General features: G+C 43.8%; 2 protein-coding genes across 3 annotated transcripts; one reads left to right on the top strand and one right to left on the bottom strand.

The window, feature by feature from the left end:
- Positions 1 to 1,306: 1,306 nt before the first annotated feature.
- On the bottom strand, positions 1,307 to 7,783 carry ZC2HC1C (zinc finger C2HC-type containing 1C). The gene is given in 4 exon segments (XM_089522234.1): positions 1,307 to 3,899; positions 4,845 to 6,031; positions 6,034 to 6,116; positions 7,693 to 7,783. Coding segments are annotated over 3 exon segments (1,557 nt in total). The 5' UTR covers positions 6,098 to 6,116; positions 7,693 to 7,783; the 3' UTR covers positions 1,307 to 3,593.
- ACYP1 (acylphosphatase 1) lies at positions 7,703 to 13,716 on the top strand. 2 transcript variants are annotated; one of them, XM_089522236.1, is made up of 3 exons: positions 7,703 to 7,778; positions 9,592 to 9,686; positions 11,580 to 13,716. In XM_089522236.1, exons 2-3 carry the CDS (start codon positions 9,603 to 9,605, stop codon positions 11,793 to 11,795), a joined length of 300 nt encoding a protein of 99 aa, XP_089378362.1. In that variant the 5' UTR covers positions 7,703 to 7,778; positions 9,592 to 9,602; the 3' UTR covers positions 11,796 to 13,716. The 2 variants fall into 2 exon arrangements, with proteins under 2 accessions (XP_089378362.1, XP_089378361.1); XM_089522235.1 differs by lacking the exon at positions 7,703 to 7,778 and adding an exon at positions 9,209 to 9,307.
- The last annotated feature ends 3,193 nt before the right edge of the window (positions 13,717 to 16,909 follow it).

The raw sequence follows: 16,909 nt of genomic DNA, 5'->3' as shown, positions 1-16,909 counted from the left end.
GAAGGGCCGGGTGGCAAGCTGGAGGCTTCTTTGTCTCCAAAACCTCCACCCGGCCTTCCCCCCTGCTACGGCTGAGGTGGCGGCGGCGGCAGCAGCGATGCGGCACCGAGGAGGAAAAGATAAGTAAGGAGGGAGGGAGGGAAGGAAAGAGTTGGGGGGAGGAGAGGGGAGGGAGGGAAGTTGTCCCCAATGGCGGCGCACATGTATGCTCAAATCTGCACATGGCAAATCCGCATATAAGGAGGGCTGACTGTACATGTGACTCTGAAGAAAGGTGTGGAATGAGAAAGAAGGTTATCAAGGCAGACTGTCATAGAATCATAGAGTTGGAAGAGTTCACAAGAGCCATCCAATCCAACCCCCCTGCTATGCAGGAACTTACAATCAAAGCACCCCATACAAATGGCCATCTAGCCTCTGTTTAAAGACCTCCAAAGAAGGAGACTCCACCACACTATTAGGGAGTATGTTCCACTGTTGAACAGCTCTGTCAGGAAGTTCACGTCAAAATATGCAGGAGTTACATAGACCTATTGCTTATAATAATTAATTGTTACAACCATCTACCAATGCTCCCTGGTTATCAAGCTGCCCTTCGAGACCAATTTTTTATCTATTTCTGTGTGCAGAGGTTCCAAACATGCAGAATACATGAGAAAAAGCATCAGTATATATTGCTTGTATTATGAATAGAGGTGGGTCTCTTTATAGGATATAATTTGAGTTGTGGCTTTAGTTGTAAAATAAAAGCATATACATGGTGTCTTTCCATCTCTGTGGATGTCAAGTTCCCTGAACTGGAATTATAGGGAAAACCTAAGTCATAGGGGCCATCCAGTCCAATTCCCTGCCATGCACAAACTCACAAAGCACCCCCAACAGATGGCCATCCAGACTTTCCAAAGGAGGAGACTGCACTACTCGCTAAGGGAGCGTGATCTGCTGTCGAACACATCTTATTGTCAGGAGGTTCTTCCTGCTGTTCAGGTGGGATCTCTTTTGCATCCACTGCTCTGGGTCCTAGTCTCTGGAGCAGCAGAAAAGAAGCTTGCTCCAATTTCAATATGACATCCCTTCACATATTTAAACAGGGCTATCATATCACCTCTTAACCTCTTCTCCAGGTTAAACATACCCAGCTCCCCAAGTTTCTCATAAGGACATGGTTTCCAGACCCTTCACCATTTTGGTCACCCTCCTCTTGACACGCTCCAGCTTCTCAAGGTCATTTTTTAACTGTAGTACCCAGAACTGGACACAGTATTCCAATGAGGCCTGACCAAAGCAGAATAGAGTGGTACTATTACTTCCCTTGATCTATACATTATACATCTGTTGATGCAGCCTAGAATCGCATTGGCTGTTTTTAGCTGCTGCATCACTCATGTTCAACTTGTGTGGTTTGCTAGAACTCCTAGATCCCTTTTACTGGCTTGTTTGCAAGAATATCATGGAGGACCTTGTTGAAACCCTTACTGAAATTAAGATATGCTACATTCACAGCATTTCCTTAATCTACCAAGCTTGTGGCTCTACCAAAAAGAAAAAGAAAAAAAGAGATAAGAAGTGATTCCAGGGAGACAGGATAAATGCCTCATGTTTTTGTGGAAAGAGGCAGCAGTTAAGACTGTATGGCAATAATTCTGGAAAATCCTAGGTTACCATGAACAAGCTGTGTCCGTTTGTTCACAGTTTGTTTGTTCTGGATATTTGCGGATTTGATCAAATTAAAAATTGTTTTTTATTAGGCTGGCATGGAATCCTTGGCTGTGTTGTTCTGTTTGCAAGCCAGGATTTTCTTCCATGCAAATTTGGCCAATATATTCTGTATTCTCTAGTAATAATGAGCAAGTGCAGAATCCAGCATTGTGATTTAGTGTTTTATTTTTTAAATAATGCACGTTTCTGGTTTTTCTACCTGTAAGGATGACAGGCCTATTTTATTATAGAAATAATTTTTAAACTGCCACCACATGAAATAAGCCCTGGATTTTTCTCTAATTCCTTCTGAAATGGGTCTATATCTTCCACTTGTCTGGTACCAGAGAAAGTTGAGCCCCTTTGCTTTGATAACCTTCTTGGATTTAAAAACACTTGTTAAAAAAAAACAAGGGGGATTTTTAGGGGCTATACATGCAATGCAGAGAAGTGGTTTTTGCATCAGTCTTGTATTTTGGATCTAACAGAAAATGTGTAGCAATTCTTTTGAACCACATAATGTTAAAATGTTATAATGCATAAAATGAAGTTGGTATTTGGGAAGAAATTGTGACAAAATGGCAGTATATTCTTCCATGCTTTGGATTCCCAGTTAATAATTTATACTTTTGCTTTGCCATCCAAATTACCATGTTATTCATATTTTCCTACAGACTACATTTGTTTTTTGAGACTGTAAGAATGCCAGCTGTTTTATTTTGTATATCATTCTCCTTATTTGTTGAACACTTCCTTTGGCTGGCCACCTCTCAGATGTCTTAGCTGCTAAAGTGACAACTATCCCAAATGCATATTTCCTGAACCATCTCACATTTCCTTTTCCTTAAGGTTATGGCTGCATAAAGGTGTAGGAAATGAGCAACATCAGATCACACTGAAATAATATATCCTAATATAATCATTTCTAGTTTCTATGCAGCTGTTTTCTTAGAGATAGCTTTGAAGAGATGAGACAAACTAAGTGTTAGTAGCTGAACATGGGCAAAGAAAGTGACTATAGAGACTAGGTGGCTAGAAACTTCCAAATCAAATATGAGAAGGAACATGCAGTAGGCAGGATCTCAGGATGGACTTTTACTAGTAGAATAGATGAATCAGGAAAGGGTGATCTCCCTGCTTTCTGCTGCACACCTGTCTGCCCTAAAAACCAAGTGGGGAGTGCCAGGAAACCTACCAATGCTGATTTTTAGGCAGCATGGGGTGAGATTGACAGAAACGTTCCACTAGCAAGCACTGAATTCAGTGTGATACGTTCAAAAAAGTATCATACGTTTCCAGTTGTTATGCTAGTAGCAGTTGTTAGGCTAATAATATTAATCTTATTTTGAATTATACTGAAGAAAAGTGCTTTTTTGTTGTTGTCGTCAACACAAAACTGTACATTTAGGTAGCTTTAAAACCTAGGAAACTCAAAATGTCCCCAGCAGGATAGGTAAACAAAGAATTATGGTCCCACTTAGCAGATGTCTAGAAGAAACTGCTCATGGGAGAAGGCAGTGATAATCCCTTTCCAATATTTGGCAGTAGGACTTCTTTATAGCATACCAATGCAACATTGTAAGGGGTAGACTGAAATTCCACTTTCTGCCAAAGCAATTCTTGTGAACAATTACATAGGAGGGGAACTGAGCACTTATAGTAGCAGCCCCAGAAAATGAAAAACCTCTCTATTTTCTTAATATTCTGATCTTAACATATAATACAAGGGCTTTAATCAATCTGTTCATAGTTCATAGGCTTTTCACTAATTTTATACTTTAGTATTTTTTAAAAGCAACAATATTGGAAACACTCAGTTTTCTGTACTGTTGAACAGGGAAACAGCAGTGAGCCTCAATACAACTGGTAGTTGCAGAAGTCACCTTGGTCCACTACTAGCAATGTTTCTTTTGGTGTGGTGGTGGGGGTCTGTTCTTAATGTTCTTGCACTTGGGAATGTGTCTCTCAGCTACCTTAGGTGCAAACTGACGGGTGCAATAGGGGCACAGTTTGTAGTCTGGGTTCATGGCAGGTGCTGGGGGTAGATCTGAGGCCTTCCCCCCTTTGGAGATTACTCGTTGGACCTCACGAGCCCTGCGCAATGTCGTGATGAAAGATTCATGCTTCTGTCTCCAGTTGCTTTGCTTAGATCTGTCACTGCTTTGCTTGGAAGCCTCAGAGCACTGATTGGAAGTTTTTCCCTGTAGTGACACGGTGGAATAGAAGAAACCATTAGTACAATCCTGGTAGCTCACATCATGCTGTTTCTTGATGTTTCTTTCTATCATGCACATGGAGGACTGGATATTTCTAATGCAGTAATTGGACAAGTCAAACCACACAATGTATATGAAGACCAGACTTACTGGCTGAACCGAATGACTAAAAATAAAGTCAGGTCATCTTGTTCATAGGCCCATGGCAAACCTAAACCACTGCATTTTCTATCTAACTTAGCCTAATTCAAGTTAATGGAATATTGTCATTGGAGTGTAGATGTTTTTTGGTCTCTAGAACTGTGAATATTTAACTGAGTTAACTGGATGATGACAGATTTCTAATTGCATTAGCCTTTGCTATTCTGTGACTCCTAAGTACAAATATCCATGAGCTCCTGACTGTAATGCTATTTTATGACTATGACTTTTACTTAATGTTATGTGTTCTCCTATTTTAACTTGATAGTTCTGAGCACTTGTTTTTTTCATCCTCGGACCTGCTCTTTTTTTTTGACAAAAGAGGTCTAATAATTTAAAGCCTATCCTCTCTAGCCCAGATTTCAGAGTCTTGAACTTAACTTAGATTAATTTAGATTTCATGTTTCTTTCTGGAATCTTGTCTGGTGCAGTTTCTTGATATTATGGTACCTTACTTGTGACTACATTTAAATATTGAATGGAAAGCAGAGGCACTTTAGGGATCTTCAAGAGTTATCTGTAATTCTGCATACCTTCGGGGGAATTTCTTCCAAGCCATACGAAGTGCATGCCAGAAAATGGTCTGAAGGAAATTATGCTGGTAGGTTATTTTATTAAAACTAAGGAGAACTCAGGCTGGTCAGCACTTATATCAGAGACTGGATAAAATCACCATACAAACAAAAGAAACAGCAGGATATATATATAATAACTAAGTATGTGTATTACCTTGGAGATATCTGAGCCATTCAAGAGGTGATAAGTCTCCAGTTCTGTGCCCTTTGCTCTAGCTTTGCTTGAATCAAACACTTTTCTCTTGGAGCCATGATTCTTGCTGCAGATGCTTACATGCTTCTCCAGTCTGGAGCGGTAAAGTCTCCTCCCACAGATACAGCACTCTGCCCTCTCCTCCACACCGCTTGGAGCCTCCCTATGTAATGATGGTTCTGCTGCCAAACAGTCAACCTGCTCTGAAGGGGTTGCTACTGAAACAGCTGGGTCATGCACAGGAGCCCTTTCTGAGCTAGTGGTGGCTGAAATGTGGTGTGCGTTTTCTTGAATTTTACTGTTGCTGGCCACCAACCTTTGTTTTTTTAGCCGTTCAATATGAATTGTCTTGGGAAGCACAGCAACCCCCACTGACCCCACTGAGGCTATGGGGCTCTCTGAAACATGTGCCTTTTGACAAGCATGAAGTTGGACTGTAGATCTGGAAAAACAATCCGGCACAATACCCGCTGCTTTCCTCTCCGGGACCCATAGTGCTCCTTGCTCCCTTCTTGCTTCTGCCTCAGCCTGCTGCCTTTCCCACTGGATTCTTCGAAGCTCATCTTCTGTTCTCCTCAGCTTTTCTCTGAGGAGGGCCTCTTTTCGCTGGATCTCTTCCTCCAAGCTCCGTCCAGCAGCCTCCAGTTTTTGAATGTAGCCCGACTCTGCCCACTGTGAATGAGAAGTTGCTTTTTTGGATTCTTCAATAGGAGAAGGGCATGGCACTCTACTATGCTGAACCTTGACAGTAGGTAATCTTCCTTTTTTCTCTGAGCTAGTACCAATAGGAGTCTCTCTGGTTGAGGAACTGGAAAGGTCAGGATTCCCCACATTAGGATGAAAGACTGGTTTAAGTGGGTATGACCTGTCAACACCTTCTCTCCGTTTGGTTCTCCAATGAAAGGGCAGAGAGCTGGCTTGGCCTTTGAGGTACCAGTCGCAAGGGCCAGCGGAATAGAAGCCTGACTTCTCTAAAATCAGCCGAGTGCTTTCTGCAGACTGAGAACAGGAAGCACTGCGTCCTTTTTGGATATGAAGATGAGAGTGCTTCTTATCTTTGCTGGACAGGTGCTGTTGCTGGATATTAGTCCTCAGGTGCTTTAGCTGGGACTGTTCTTTGAGCGCCTCTGTGTGACATCTCTCCTGGCAGGAAGATTTGGATTGCATGCTGTTGGATCCATATGTGAACACGGAGTCAGCTGCGACTGAGCCATTCAGCATTTCCAGTAAAGCCTGGGGGAATGAATGCAACAAGTTGCTTACATGGTATGTTTGTGGCCTCCTTTCTAGAATCCTGTATGGAGCTTTGAGAACAAGCACTAGCATCAGAAATTGTACTGGGAAACACAAAGTAGACAGTGAATTCTTCAGGCATAGGTGTGAAATACTCATAATCTCTTGTCATAGTTACTAATGTGCTAGCTGTATTCTGAACCAACTCCATCTTGGAGATTTGAAAGGCATTCCTATATAAACAGTAATATTTCCTAAATATTCCCAGGACAGAACTGTGTGCCAACCACGTCTGTCCAGGAGATATTAGAACTGATATTTCTAATCAAGCTCCTGAAATGCCTTTTTCTATCAGAGGATGGAGACTACTAATTATGAGTGAAGATCACTGTCCTGCTTTGCGTCACTCTATAGCATCTCACTGACCATTGGTAGCATGCAGAATACTTAAATAGTGGGTTTATCCATCATGGAAGGTCTCAGAAAACACAATAATATATGATGGCCAATCCTATTTTTCTGTGAGGTTACTGACCTGAAATGGAAACAGCAAAATAGGATAATGTTGATATGACCTGATAGATATTTGACTGAGGATTACTAGTACACTAACTCTAAAGCAACCACAGCGGAGTACTACTAAAATAGGTGCAATTAGACATGTGTAGAGAAGCCAGCATGACGTAATGGTTTGAGTGCTGGACTATGACTCTGGAGGCCATGGTCTGACTCCTGCTTGGCCATGGAAACCCTCTGGGTGACCTTGGGCAAGTCACACTCTCTCAGCCTCAGAGGATGGCAATGGCCAACCCCTCTGAAACTCTGCCAGCACTGCAGCCGCTCACGCACAAATCACAAGGTTGTGAGTTCAACAGCAGCCAGGGGCTCTGGGTCGACAGCCTGGCATCCTTCCGAGGAGGTGGCTAAAATGACTACCCAGATTGTTGGGGGCAGTTGGCTTACGGCTGTAAACCGCTTGCTCAGTGTGGCATGAAGCAGTATATAAATGAAATTGCCATTGCCAAGAAAAACCTGATGAGTTCACCTTAGGACCTTATCACTTTACACTCTTAAAACGAGCTACGAGACTAATTCGCTTTAAATGCTGTGCCTGCCTCCTGATGCATTCTGGGACTTGTAGTTTAGGAAGGAAGGGCGGTTGTAGACTATTCAGCCAGAGAGCCCTTAGCCTCACTGCTTTAATGTGTGTGTGTATATATACATACATACATACATATATATACACAAACACACAACACACTATTGTTTTAATGTATTTTAAGCATTTTAATCTTTCAAATTTGATTTTAGTATTAAATATGGAGGGCTGACTGTACATATACTCTCTCTGTGTGCATATATAATTTGTTTTAATTATTGTAGCAATTCAATTCTATTTTAATATACTATTTTTGTATGTTTTTAACTGCACTGTGTTTCTTAACGTTTAAAGCCTTGGGAGAAGGGCGGGATATTAATAATAATACACAGGCAGAGAATCCCCAGCCTCCATCCCAGTGAGGAAGGCCCCCAAGGGCTGGCTGACCGGGCGCTCTTCCCAGCAGAGACGACTTACCGCCGGGCGAGTAGGAAAACAGGTGTGTGCTTGATTCGGATCGGCCTCTCGGTCTCCGGAGAAAGGCGTCCAGTGTTTGTGGGAAGGTTAGTATTTGTCCTGAGAGGTGAGGCTCCTGCTGGTGGCCTGCCAGGCTGGCAGCCGTTACCGGCCGCAGTCCCACGCGAGGCAGGGATCGGCCAGTCAGAAAGGCGACTAGGCCTCAGGGCGCCTCGGTCGCTATGGCAACTAGGGCTGGCGCGCGCCCTGGCGCAAGTTCTCGGGACCCATCAGAACCTTTGGAGGTTGTTTACAGCCGTTGCTTAGCAACGCGTCGCGCTCTCTCTAGCCACTTCCGGTTTGTTTCGATAACCACGCTCACCGCCGGCAGCTCCCAGACTACAACTCCCATGATGCCTTGACGTTGGTTTATGCTGGCGGGCGATGCTGGGAGTTGAAGTCCGATCATCTTGAGGGAGGAAGGTTGCTGTCCCCCTCCTCCCCGCCATATGGAAACAAACCTGTACTTATTATTATTATTATTATTATTATTATTATTATTATTATTATTATTTCTTGATTATCACGAGCCACACTTCGGTTAGTCCTAATAAAGGGAGTCGGTCCCCCCGTTCACATCTATCTTAATAATAATAATTAATAATAATAATTTATTTTTACCCCGCCCGTCCCGGAGGATCGAGGCGGCTTACAACATCAAATAAAACGCAACAAAACATAAAAATACATTCTATTATACCCTCCCACCCCAAATTTACATAACAAAATATAATTAAAACGATTAAAACGGCGACATTATATACATATATGCACTGGCCCTATTACTCAGTGGTCCCCAAACTGTGCCCTTTAAGAGCTTTTGGACTTCATCTCCCAGAAGCCTCAGCCACGTCGGCCAATAGTTTGGGATTCTGGGAGCTGAAGTCCAAAATCCCCTGAAAGGGCACCGTTTGTGCTTCGTTAGTTTTGCTTCCGAGTGAGCTTTTGTTTTATTACTATTATTGCGTTTATCTGTACATCGCCATAGGCTTTACATTATAGCGCTTTACAGAGGAGAGGAAACAACAGTCCAAAATAGAAACAAAAGCCTGCCTTCGGCGCACAGTCTGAAAACTACAAACAAGATTGTCAAAATTAATTCTTAAAAAACCACTGTGGCAAAGTTAAAAGAATAGTATAAAAGTACATAGCAATACAAATAATACGCCATGAAATATATGGATTGGTAAAGTGGAGACGAAGGAGAGTCGGAAGGCTTTGTCTATCTGTCTTTACTGTTTTGGGAAGCAGAGTAGAGTGCTCCGTGTTTGGCTGGAGGGCCATCTGCCATTGGGGACGCTTGGATAGAGAGTTCCTGCATGGCAGGAGGGGGCTGGGCTGGATGGCCCTTGAGGAGGACCTCTTCCAAGCCTAGGACTCCAGGGCAATACTGAGGAGGACTGCTTTATTATAAGGAGAAGCCGTTAGTGGCGGTTGGGAGGGGCTGAGTGACAGCGCGCGCGCTGGCCGCTGATTGGCCGTCTTGGCTGGGAGGCGGGGCTAAGCTCTGAGGGGCGGGGAAGGCCTCTTGGTTTTGGACCTCTGACTGAGAGAAGCCTCAGGAGAACTTGCTCAGGTCCGAAAGGGGCAGCTCCTGCCCGCTCTTCTCTCTCTCTCTCTCCATGAGGCTGCGAGGAAAGGCGGCACCGGCGGGCGAAGCGCCCATGGCCCGCCTCCTCCTCCTCCTCCTCCTCCTCCTGGTCCCTAGTCCTCCTCTTGGAGAAAGTGGGCAAGCGGCCCTTGTTTCCCTCCTCCTCTCTCGCCTCCTTGAGCCTGGAGCCCTGCGGGTGGCGGGCATGGCCCCGGCCCCGGCTCCTCCTCCTCCTCTCGGGTCTAATGGTGTCTCTGCTTTTGATCCAGGGCCCCCAGCCATGGCCGAGGGAGACGGCCTCCTCTCGGTCGATTACGAGGTCTTCGGCAAAGTCCAAGGGGTGTTCTTCCGCAAATACACGCAGGTGGGTGCCCCGGCCCTCTCTGCCCCGGAGGCTTTCTAGTAGGGTCAGGACGGAGAGAGGCCTTCTCCTGGCACCTTGGAGACACACGGAGAGAGAGAAGGTGGCAGCGGCAGCTTTCAGAGACTTAAATCCACTTCCTCAGATGTTTTGGAGGAATACGATCTGCAAAGAGGTCTTATGTACCCCTTTGAGACTCACTCAGAGAAAGAAGATGGCAGCAGGAGCTTCAAAGATTTACATCTAGACTCCCTCAGATGCTTTCAGTGGAGTGGCAGCCAGGGACAGACATAGATGTATTCCATAGCTGTGTGAGAATGTCTATATGGCATATATATATATATGTCCACTCTGCCAAATGCATCTGAGGAAGTAGGCTGAAGTCTGCAAAAGCTCATGGTGCCATTTTCTTTCTTTCAGTGAGTCTCAAAGGTGCTACCAGCCCTCTGTAGTAGTACTTACTTGGGTTCAGTAGTGAGCCAATGCGGTGTCCAGGGTTGAGAGTCGGTCTGTGACTCTGGAGATCAGGGTTCAAATCCCAGCTTGGCCGTGAAAACCCGCTGGGTGGCTCTGGTCAAGTCAGAGAGACCTTGTAGCCCCTTTGAGACTAACTGAAAGGAAAAAACGCTCTTTCGTAGACTTTAGTCTGCTTCCTCAGATGCTTGACCAGATATGGTCATGTCACACTCTCTCAGCCTCAGGGGAAGGCTAGGGCAACACTTCCTCTGAAGAAACTTGCCAGGAAAACCCTATGATCGCCTAATGGTTGCCATAGGTCAGAAACGACTTTAAGGCAGACAAGACACACAGCGCTGAGCCCTCCTCCGTTCTGAAGGCCTCGGATTCTGTGTCCAGTAATCCCTGTTGAAATAAGGGGCTTACCTTTGAGTAGGCATGAATGTAGATGTGTGTGTTGTGTGCCTTCCAAGTCCTTTCTAACCTACGGCAACCTTAAGGGGACCCTATCATGGGGTTTTCTTGGCAAGGTTTGTCCAGAGGTGGTTTGCCATTGCTTTCCCCAGAGGCTGAGAGAGTGTGACTTGCTCAAGGCCTCATGGCTGAGTTGGGAATTGAATCCTGGTCTCCAGAATCATAGTCCAATGCTCAAACTAGTACACCAGTGGTTCCCAACCTGTGGGTTGGGACCCCTTTGGGGGTCGAATTATCCTTTCATGGGGGTCGCCTAAGACAGTTGGAAAACACCTACTTAATTACATTTTTGAATTAGCAATGAAAATAATTTAATGGGTTTGGGTCACCACAACATGAAGAACTGTATTAAAGGGTCGTGGCATTAGGAAGGTTGGGAACCACTGTACTACACCATGCTGGCTTTCAGATATGAATAAGATAGTAATATTTAAAACCTAGGCAACTTAGGCTGCAATTCTGTATCCATTTAAGTCCCACTGAATTTAACACGACTTACTTGGGAGTGCAGGGAATCAAAACTATTGGGGTTTGATTCCAAGACTCCCATGGATACTCAAATCCCATTAAATACAGTGGCGTAATATAACAGTGTCCCGTATATAAAATGGCAAAATCAATGTTTGCTTTTTGGAACTCATACATATATTTAAATATTTTCAAACCGTAGGTGGTTGAATGCGTGGATAAGGAATTTGTGGATGTGGAAGGCCAACATAGACACCTGCAGGGTTAATGCTGTTAGACTCACCTGTTTAGCTATTGCCTCTTATTTCAAGATAGATTCAGTTTGCCAGGAGTGGGGATGAAGGGTTGACATAACAGAAACTTGTGTTAAACAGCAGAGATGTTATTCTTTTAAGAATATCAAGTCCAGTAAAAAGGTGGCTTGTAGTTTTCTCTGCATTCAGATAGATTTTCACACCTTTTTAGGAAGTTATCTGTAGATGTATTTTTCTTTTTTAGGCACAAGGAAAAAAGCTAGGTGTGGTTGGCTGGGTCCAGAACACTGACTATGGCTCCGTGAAAGGACAGATCCAAGGCCCAACTGTCAAGGTGCGGCAGCTTCAAGAATGGCTTCGGAAGACAGGAAGTCCCAAGTCCAACATTGAGAAAGCTGAATTCCGCAATGAGAAGAAGATTGCTCATTTAGACCATAGTGACTTTTGTATTGTCAAATAAGAAGAGCCAAGGGAGGGAACCATTTAATTAATGGAAAGAGCCTCAAGATCCCTTTTCTTTTTATTCATTGTTCACATGCAGATTTGTTCAGTCCTAAGTTTTATTTATTTGCTTATATATTTATTTAATATTGTTCTTGCATTGAATGTTCTAATATACAGACAGACTCAGTGACCTATGAACTTGGCATGCTGATATTTCACATGTCCAGGAGTATATGCAACAATTGGATTGCCACACCAAAAAGTTTCAAGTGAATGGACTGTCTTACAGTTTTGTTCAGGGAATGTTAATGGTATTTCTAGTTCCCATACAAATTAATTGTTTATTTTAGATGTTTTATGAAATGTCTTTGCTTGTAATACTTTTCCATAAGTTTTTCCTGTTACTTGGTGAAGAGCATAGTATGTGACAGAATGTGGGAGGCTAAGTGTGCAAAATGATTTGTTTTAAAGAAATTAGTATAGGATAATGTCTAGTTTTGTTAGGGTAAATCCAGTCTATACTATAGAAAAGCCAGTTCTCACAATTTCTCACACTCCAGTATGACCAGGAAACAAGCTGTGGCTTAATGAAAATGAGGCAAGTAAAAAGGCAGAGAAAAGAAGAAGAGGAATATTGGGTTAGTAATACTTACTTCAGCATTCTGGTCCAATAATATAGTAGCCAACCAGATGCTCACAAGCTAGACATGAAGGCAATATCAGTTTCTGCTTCCATTCCCTATTAATTTCTGTTGAAAAATGTACTGCTGGCAACCACTGCTAGCCTTATCCTCCATGAGACCTGTGGTTATAGGTGAAGATACTATTTCATAACGACTGAGGTAGTGGAAGGCAGGGAGCAAGATTTTCCCAGGTGTTATCTCAGAATTAGCCCTTTGTTTCCTACCAAATAAATAAATAGTTGCTATTCATTCCTGTGGGGGGAAAATAAAGCAGTGTATTTGAATGCACAGTTGTGGAGTGAAACTTAAGCTTCCATCGCTGACACTGTTCAAAGATGTAAAGAAGCTCCTGAGTTCCATGCAACATACAGCTTTTTCCCACAAAAATACCCCACCACTTTTGGTGGTAATATTAACTGCCTTCAAGTTGACCTCAGCTCATGATGACCCTGTGGATGAGACATCTAGAAGACTGTCCTCCACTGTTTTTTTGTGGGTTTTTCGGGCTATGTGGCCATGTTCTAGAAGAGTTTCTTCCTGACGTTATATTGTGTTATATATATTGTGTGACCTGTGTGATATACCCAACTCCTTTCCAGGCAAGCATTCTCTGAAGATGCCAGCCAGAAATTCTTCTAGAACATGGCCACATAGCCCGGAAAACCCACAAAAAACTATGAACGCCGGCCATGAAAGCCTTCAACTTCACTGTCCTCCATTTCTTTGCTCAGATCCCGAAGGCTTGGGCCTGTGGCCTCTGACTTGAGTCTAACCATCTGGTGTGTGTGGTCTTCCTCTCTTTTCTACTGCCTTCTACCTCGTCTAGCATTATCATTTTTTCCAATGATTCATCCCTTCTCAATATGTGGACAAAGTAGCACAGCATCAATTTAGTCATCTGTCTTCCTGGAAGAGTTTGGGCTTGATCTGCTCAAGGACTCATTTGTTTGTCTTCTTGGCTATCCTTCTCCAGTACCACATCTCAAATGAGTTGATTTTCTTTCTATTGGCCTTCTTCACAATCCAGATCTCATTTCCATACATGCTGGTGAGGAATACAGTGGCTTGGACTATACTCCCTTTAGTGTTCAGAGTTATATCTTTACACTTTAGGATCTTGTTCACTTCTGTCATAGATGGTCTTCCCACGCCTAGTCTTCTGATTTCTTGATTGCAGTCTCCATTGTGAGCATTATTTGACCCCATAGTATGAGAACCCTGGGCCCAAACAGACAGGCCAAAATAAAGCTGCTTTGGGTTACTTTGGATGTATGCTGTTTAAATGACACATGCATCTTAAGAGGCCAGAAGCTGCAGTAAAGCTGCGTCCCAGTCCTTAGGAGTGGAGCATGGCTTAGGCACAGCTTTTGGACTCTTAAGACGCATTCATCATTTAAGCAGTGTAGCCAACGGTCTGTTTAGGGGAATTTTATTATGTTGTTATTAGTCCAAATATTGCAAGAGGGGGGCTGGCTACAAGAGCCCACCAAGATCGTCTCCCGATATGTATACGGAGTAGACCAGGGCCTCCCAACAAATGGAGCTGAGACAGACTTCTAGAATTAATAACCAATTTATTTATAAGGGGGAAAAACACATACGATTCACTAGCATACACACACACATACAAGGCTCAGGAAAAGCATAGGTTAGCATGGAATAGGATTTTAGGCATCACTGGGGTGATACGTACCAGAATGTAGACTCCCTCCAGGAATCCAAATGGAATATGATGAGGATGGCATGAGGCTCAGCCATGGAATGACTGGCCAGGAATCAGGAGTCAGGAGCCAGGTCAGGGTTCAAGGGGACAGAGCTTCCCCCTGAAATCCAGACTGGCCCAGTGAACAGGCAAATCTGATGATATTTATAGGCAAAATCTTGCCTCTGGCAAAGGTGCTTGATGGTGAGAACAAAGGTGTTTAATTACTTGCTTTTCACCTGGATGTCCCTGTCTGATTGTCTTAGTGGTCTTAAGCTGCTCGGACAACAGACCCTGGGGAGGCAAGAGCCTCAGGCAAGGCAAATATTTGCTCTTCCTGGTCCTATGATAATCCTCTTATGCGACTCTCTAGATATGATGATGTGGGTACCCCTCAGGGGTGTGGTACATGTCCTTGTGCCTTGCTGGCAATGGTGGACAGAGTTCATCTAGGGGTCATTAAGGGTTATCATTTATACCAAAATTTATATGAAGCAGCATGGGTAACATTCCCCCCCCTCGGAAATTACGAGGACTCACAGGTGGGTGGGGATGAGTATTTTCCGAATTAATCTTTGCCATAGAAATTTTGGTGTGAGAATATTGGAGAGGGCATCCTATTAAGGGAAGTATCACACTGGTGATGCACATGGGAAGCCTTTGTTTGTCTGGAGCCCAATCATACACCATACATACCAAAAATTATTACCAAAGTCAAAAGTGGGGGTGAAAAGGGGGCACATGAAATATAAGCAACAGAAAAAGCCTTCAATAGGCCAAGAGAAAAGCAATAGACAATCAATATATATGAATCCAACGTGAGGAGCAATCAATATGCAGTATGAAAAAGCAACAACCAATAGAAATGAGTCCAATGACTGAAAAGAGCAAATGTTAGGTTTTGTCCAGCGGGAGCCAGATGGCTCAGTATGGATATGAGAATGCGGGCATAAGGTATAGCTGTCCTGTAAGAAACAATTTCTTTGCAGCCAATGTCCATATGGCGAAAGGATGAGCCATAGATCCTGTATGTGGGCATTTGTCATGGTGAAGTGGGCTAATGTCCATGAGATGGCAGTTTAAGTCCTGTGGTGAGTAGTTCCACATGTGGAACACTTGAATGCAGGCAATGAGCTTTTGGAAAACAGTGATGAAAGCTAACAGCGATAGGTCTGTGGAGCTTGTCATCGGGACAGACAGCAATAAGAAAGGCATCTGGATGTAGGTAGGGCCATGGAGGACCATCTGGAACAGGAGCAGAGGTGCGAGGACACCGGTTGTGTAGCCTTTGGAGGATGTCCATGGCAGCAGGGGATGGAGGACATCACAGGAAGGATGCAGGCAAAAGAGTCTCAACCCTGGAGCGGGGAACATCAGGAAGGCTGGGAAACAGCTTGGAGAGTCCTGTATCATGGCATCGATGGAATGACATCTGTGGGGTCTGGTCCGGCTTTTGGAAAGGAATGTTGGGGCTTACCTTCCCCATGAGGATATAGGAGAACAGAGCAAGGACAGGATAGAATTTTACATGCAGTGGGGGTGAAGGAAGACAGACTCCCCCCCCTTGCTCCCGACAGAGCAGGTCAGCTTTAAAATAGAAGTGGAAAAGAGATATGGTTTTTACTTGCCTTGGAGGATGAAGAGGACAGTCTCTTCTCTTCTCCCCCCCCCTGGTCTCCCGCAGAGACCAGGCTGGCTTTGTTATAAGACAGTTTTGTAAGAAAAGGATAGGACCTCCAACTTATATCTATGTGCCATGGGAATTACTGGAAAAGATAGGAATTTTTCCCTGGCTCCCCGCTGGAGCCAATCCTGATAGGTAAAGGATGCGGAAGAGGTCAACATTTAAAGCAGTGGCAGAGAAGTTCAGTGAGGCCACTGTCCGGCACTTAAATAGGCAGACAGATAGTACATAGAGGCCAGGGATAGGACTGGCATACACATGCAGAGTATAGAAACACACAACATTAATAACAGAAAACCAAGGGGTTTGTAAGGCAATGCACTGAGGGCACTGCACTGTTTGGTTGTGGTCAATTTCCAGACTTGACCAAGGCTGCTGTGAAGATGTTTAAATTTAGTCCAACTTTTAGCAAAAACTACATCCAAAATAGCCAAATTATTCATTTCTGGATCCCAGTGACTGGGTATACTTGCACCATTTGAACAGAGGAGTCTAGCCATGAGTGTATTTTAGAAGCATTCCTTCAAAAAAAATGAAAATAAACTGGAGCAGTCGTGGAGGAAGTTTTAACTTTGGCAAAAACCTCTAACCATTGGGCTTGCTGACCAGCAAAAATGAAAAGGCAAAAGAAAAGCAAAAACAACAACTGTATCACTGGAAAGTACTTTGACTAGAAAATAACTCAAAATTCATGCAGCCAGGCGATTTGACCACTAGGCCTGCTGTTACCAAAATACTGTATGGGAAGCAGCCTTAAAAGACCAATCAAAAGACCAAAACTCTGCTAGCCAAAAATGTGGAATCCAAAACAAAGGTATTGCAGTAAATGCATAGGGCTAACAGCAAAAATAGAACAAAACAATAACAAAAATGAGAAGGCACAGCTAATGTTTGGGCTGAGAGAGTGTGACTTCCACTCAGTCTCAAAGTTGCAGAACAAAATGAAAACAAAACAACACACATAAAAATACGTCACCGCCTTGTGGAAGAAATCACTCAGTTCTCCGAGCATAGGCCGAACAAAACTGGGTATATTTGCAACATGATCCTAGCCTCTGATC

Source organism: Sceloporus occidentalis, unplaced genomic scaffold (genome assembly GCF_023333645.1).
Source record: "Sceloporus occidentalis isolate IW3139 unplaced genomic scaffold, rSceOcc1.0.p SCAF_4, whole genome shotgun sequence".
In the NCBI taxonomy this organism is placed as follows: domain Eukaryota; kingdom Metazoa; phylum Chordata; class Lepidosauria; order Squamata; family Phrynosomatidae; genus Sceloporus; species Sceloporus occidentalis.
Note: the sequence above shows the minus strand (reverse complement) of the source record. Positions and strands in the feature narration are given on the sequence as shown.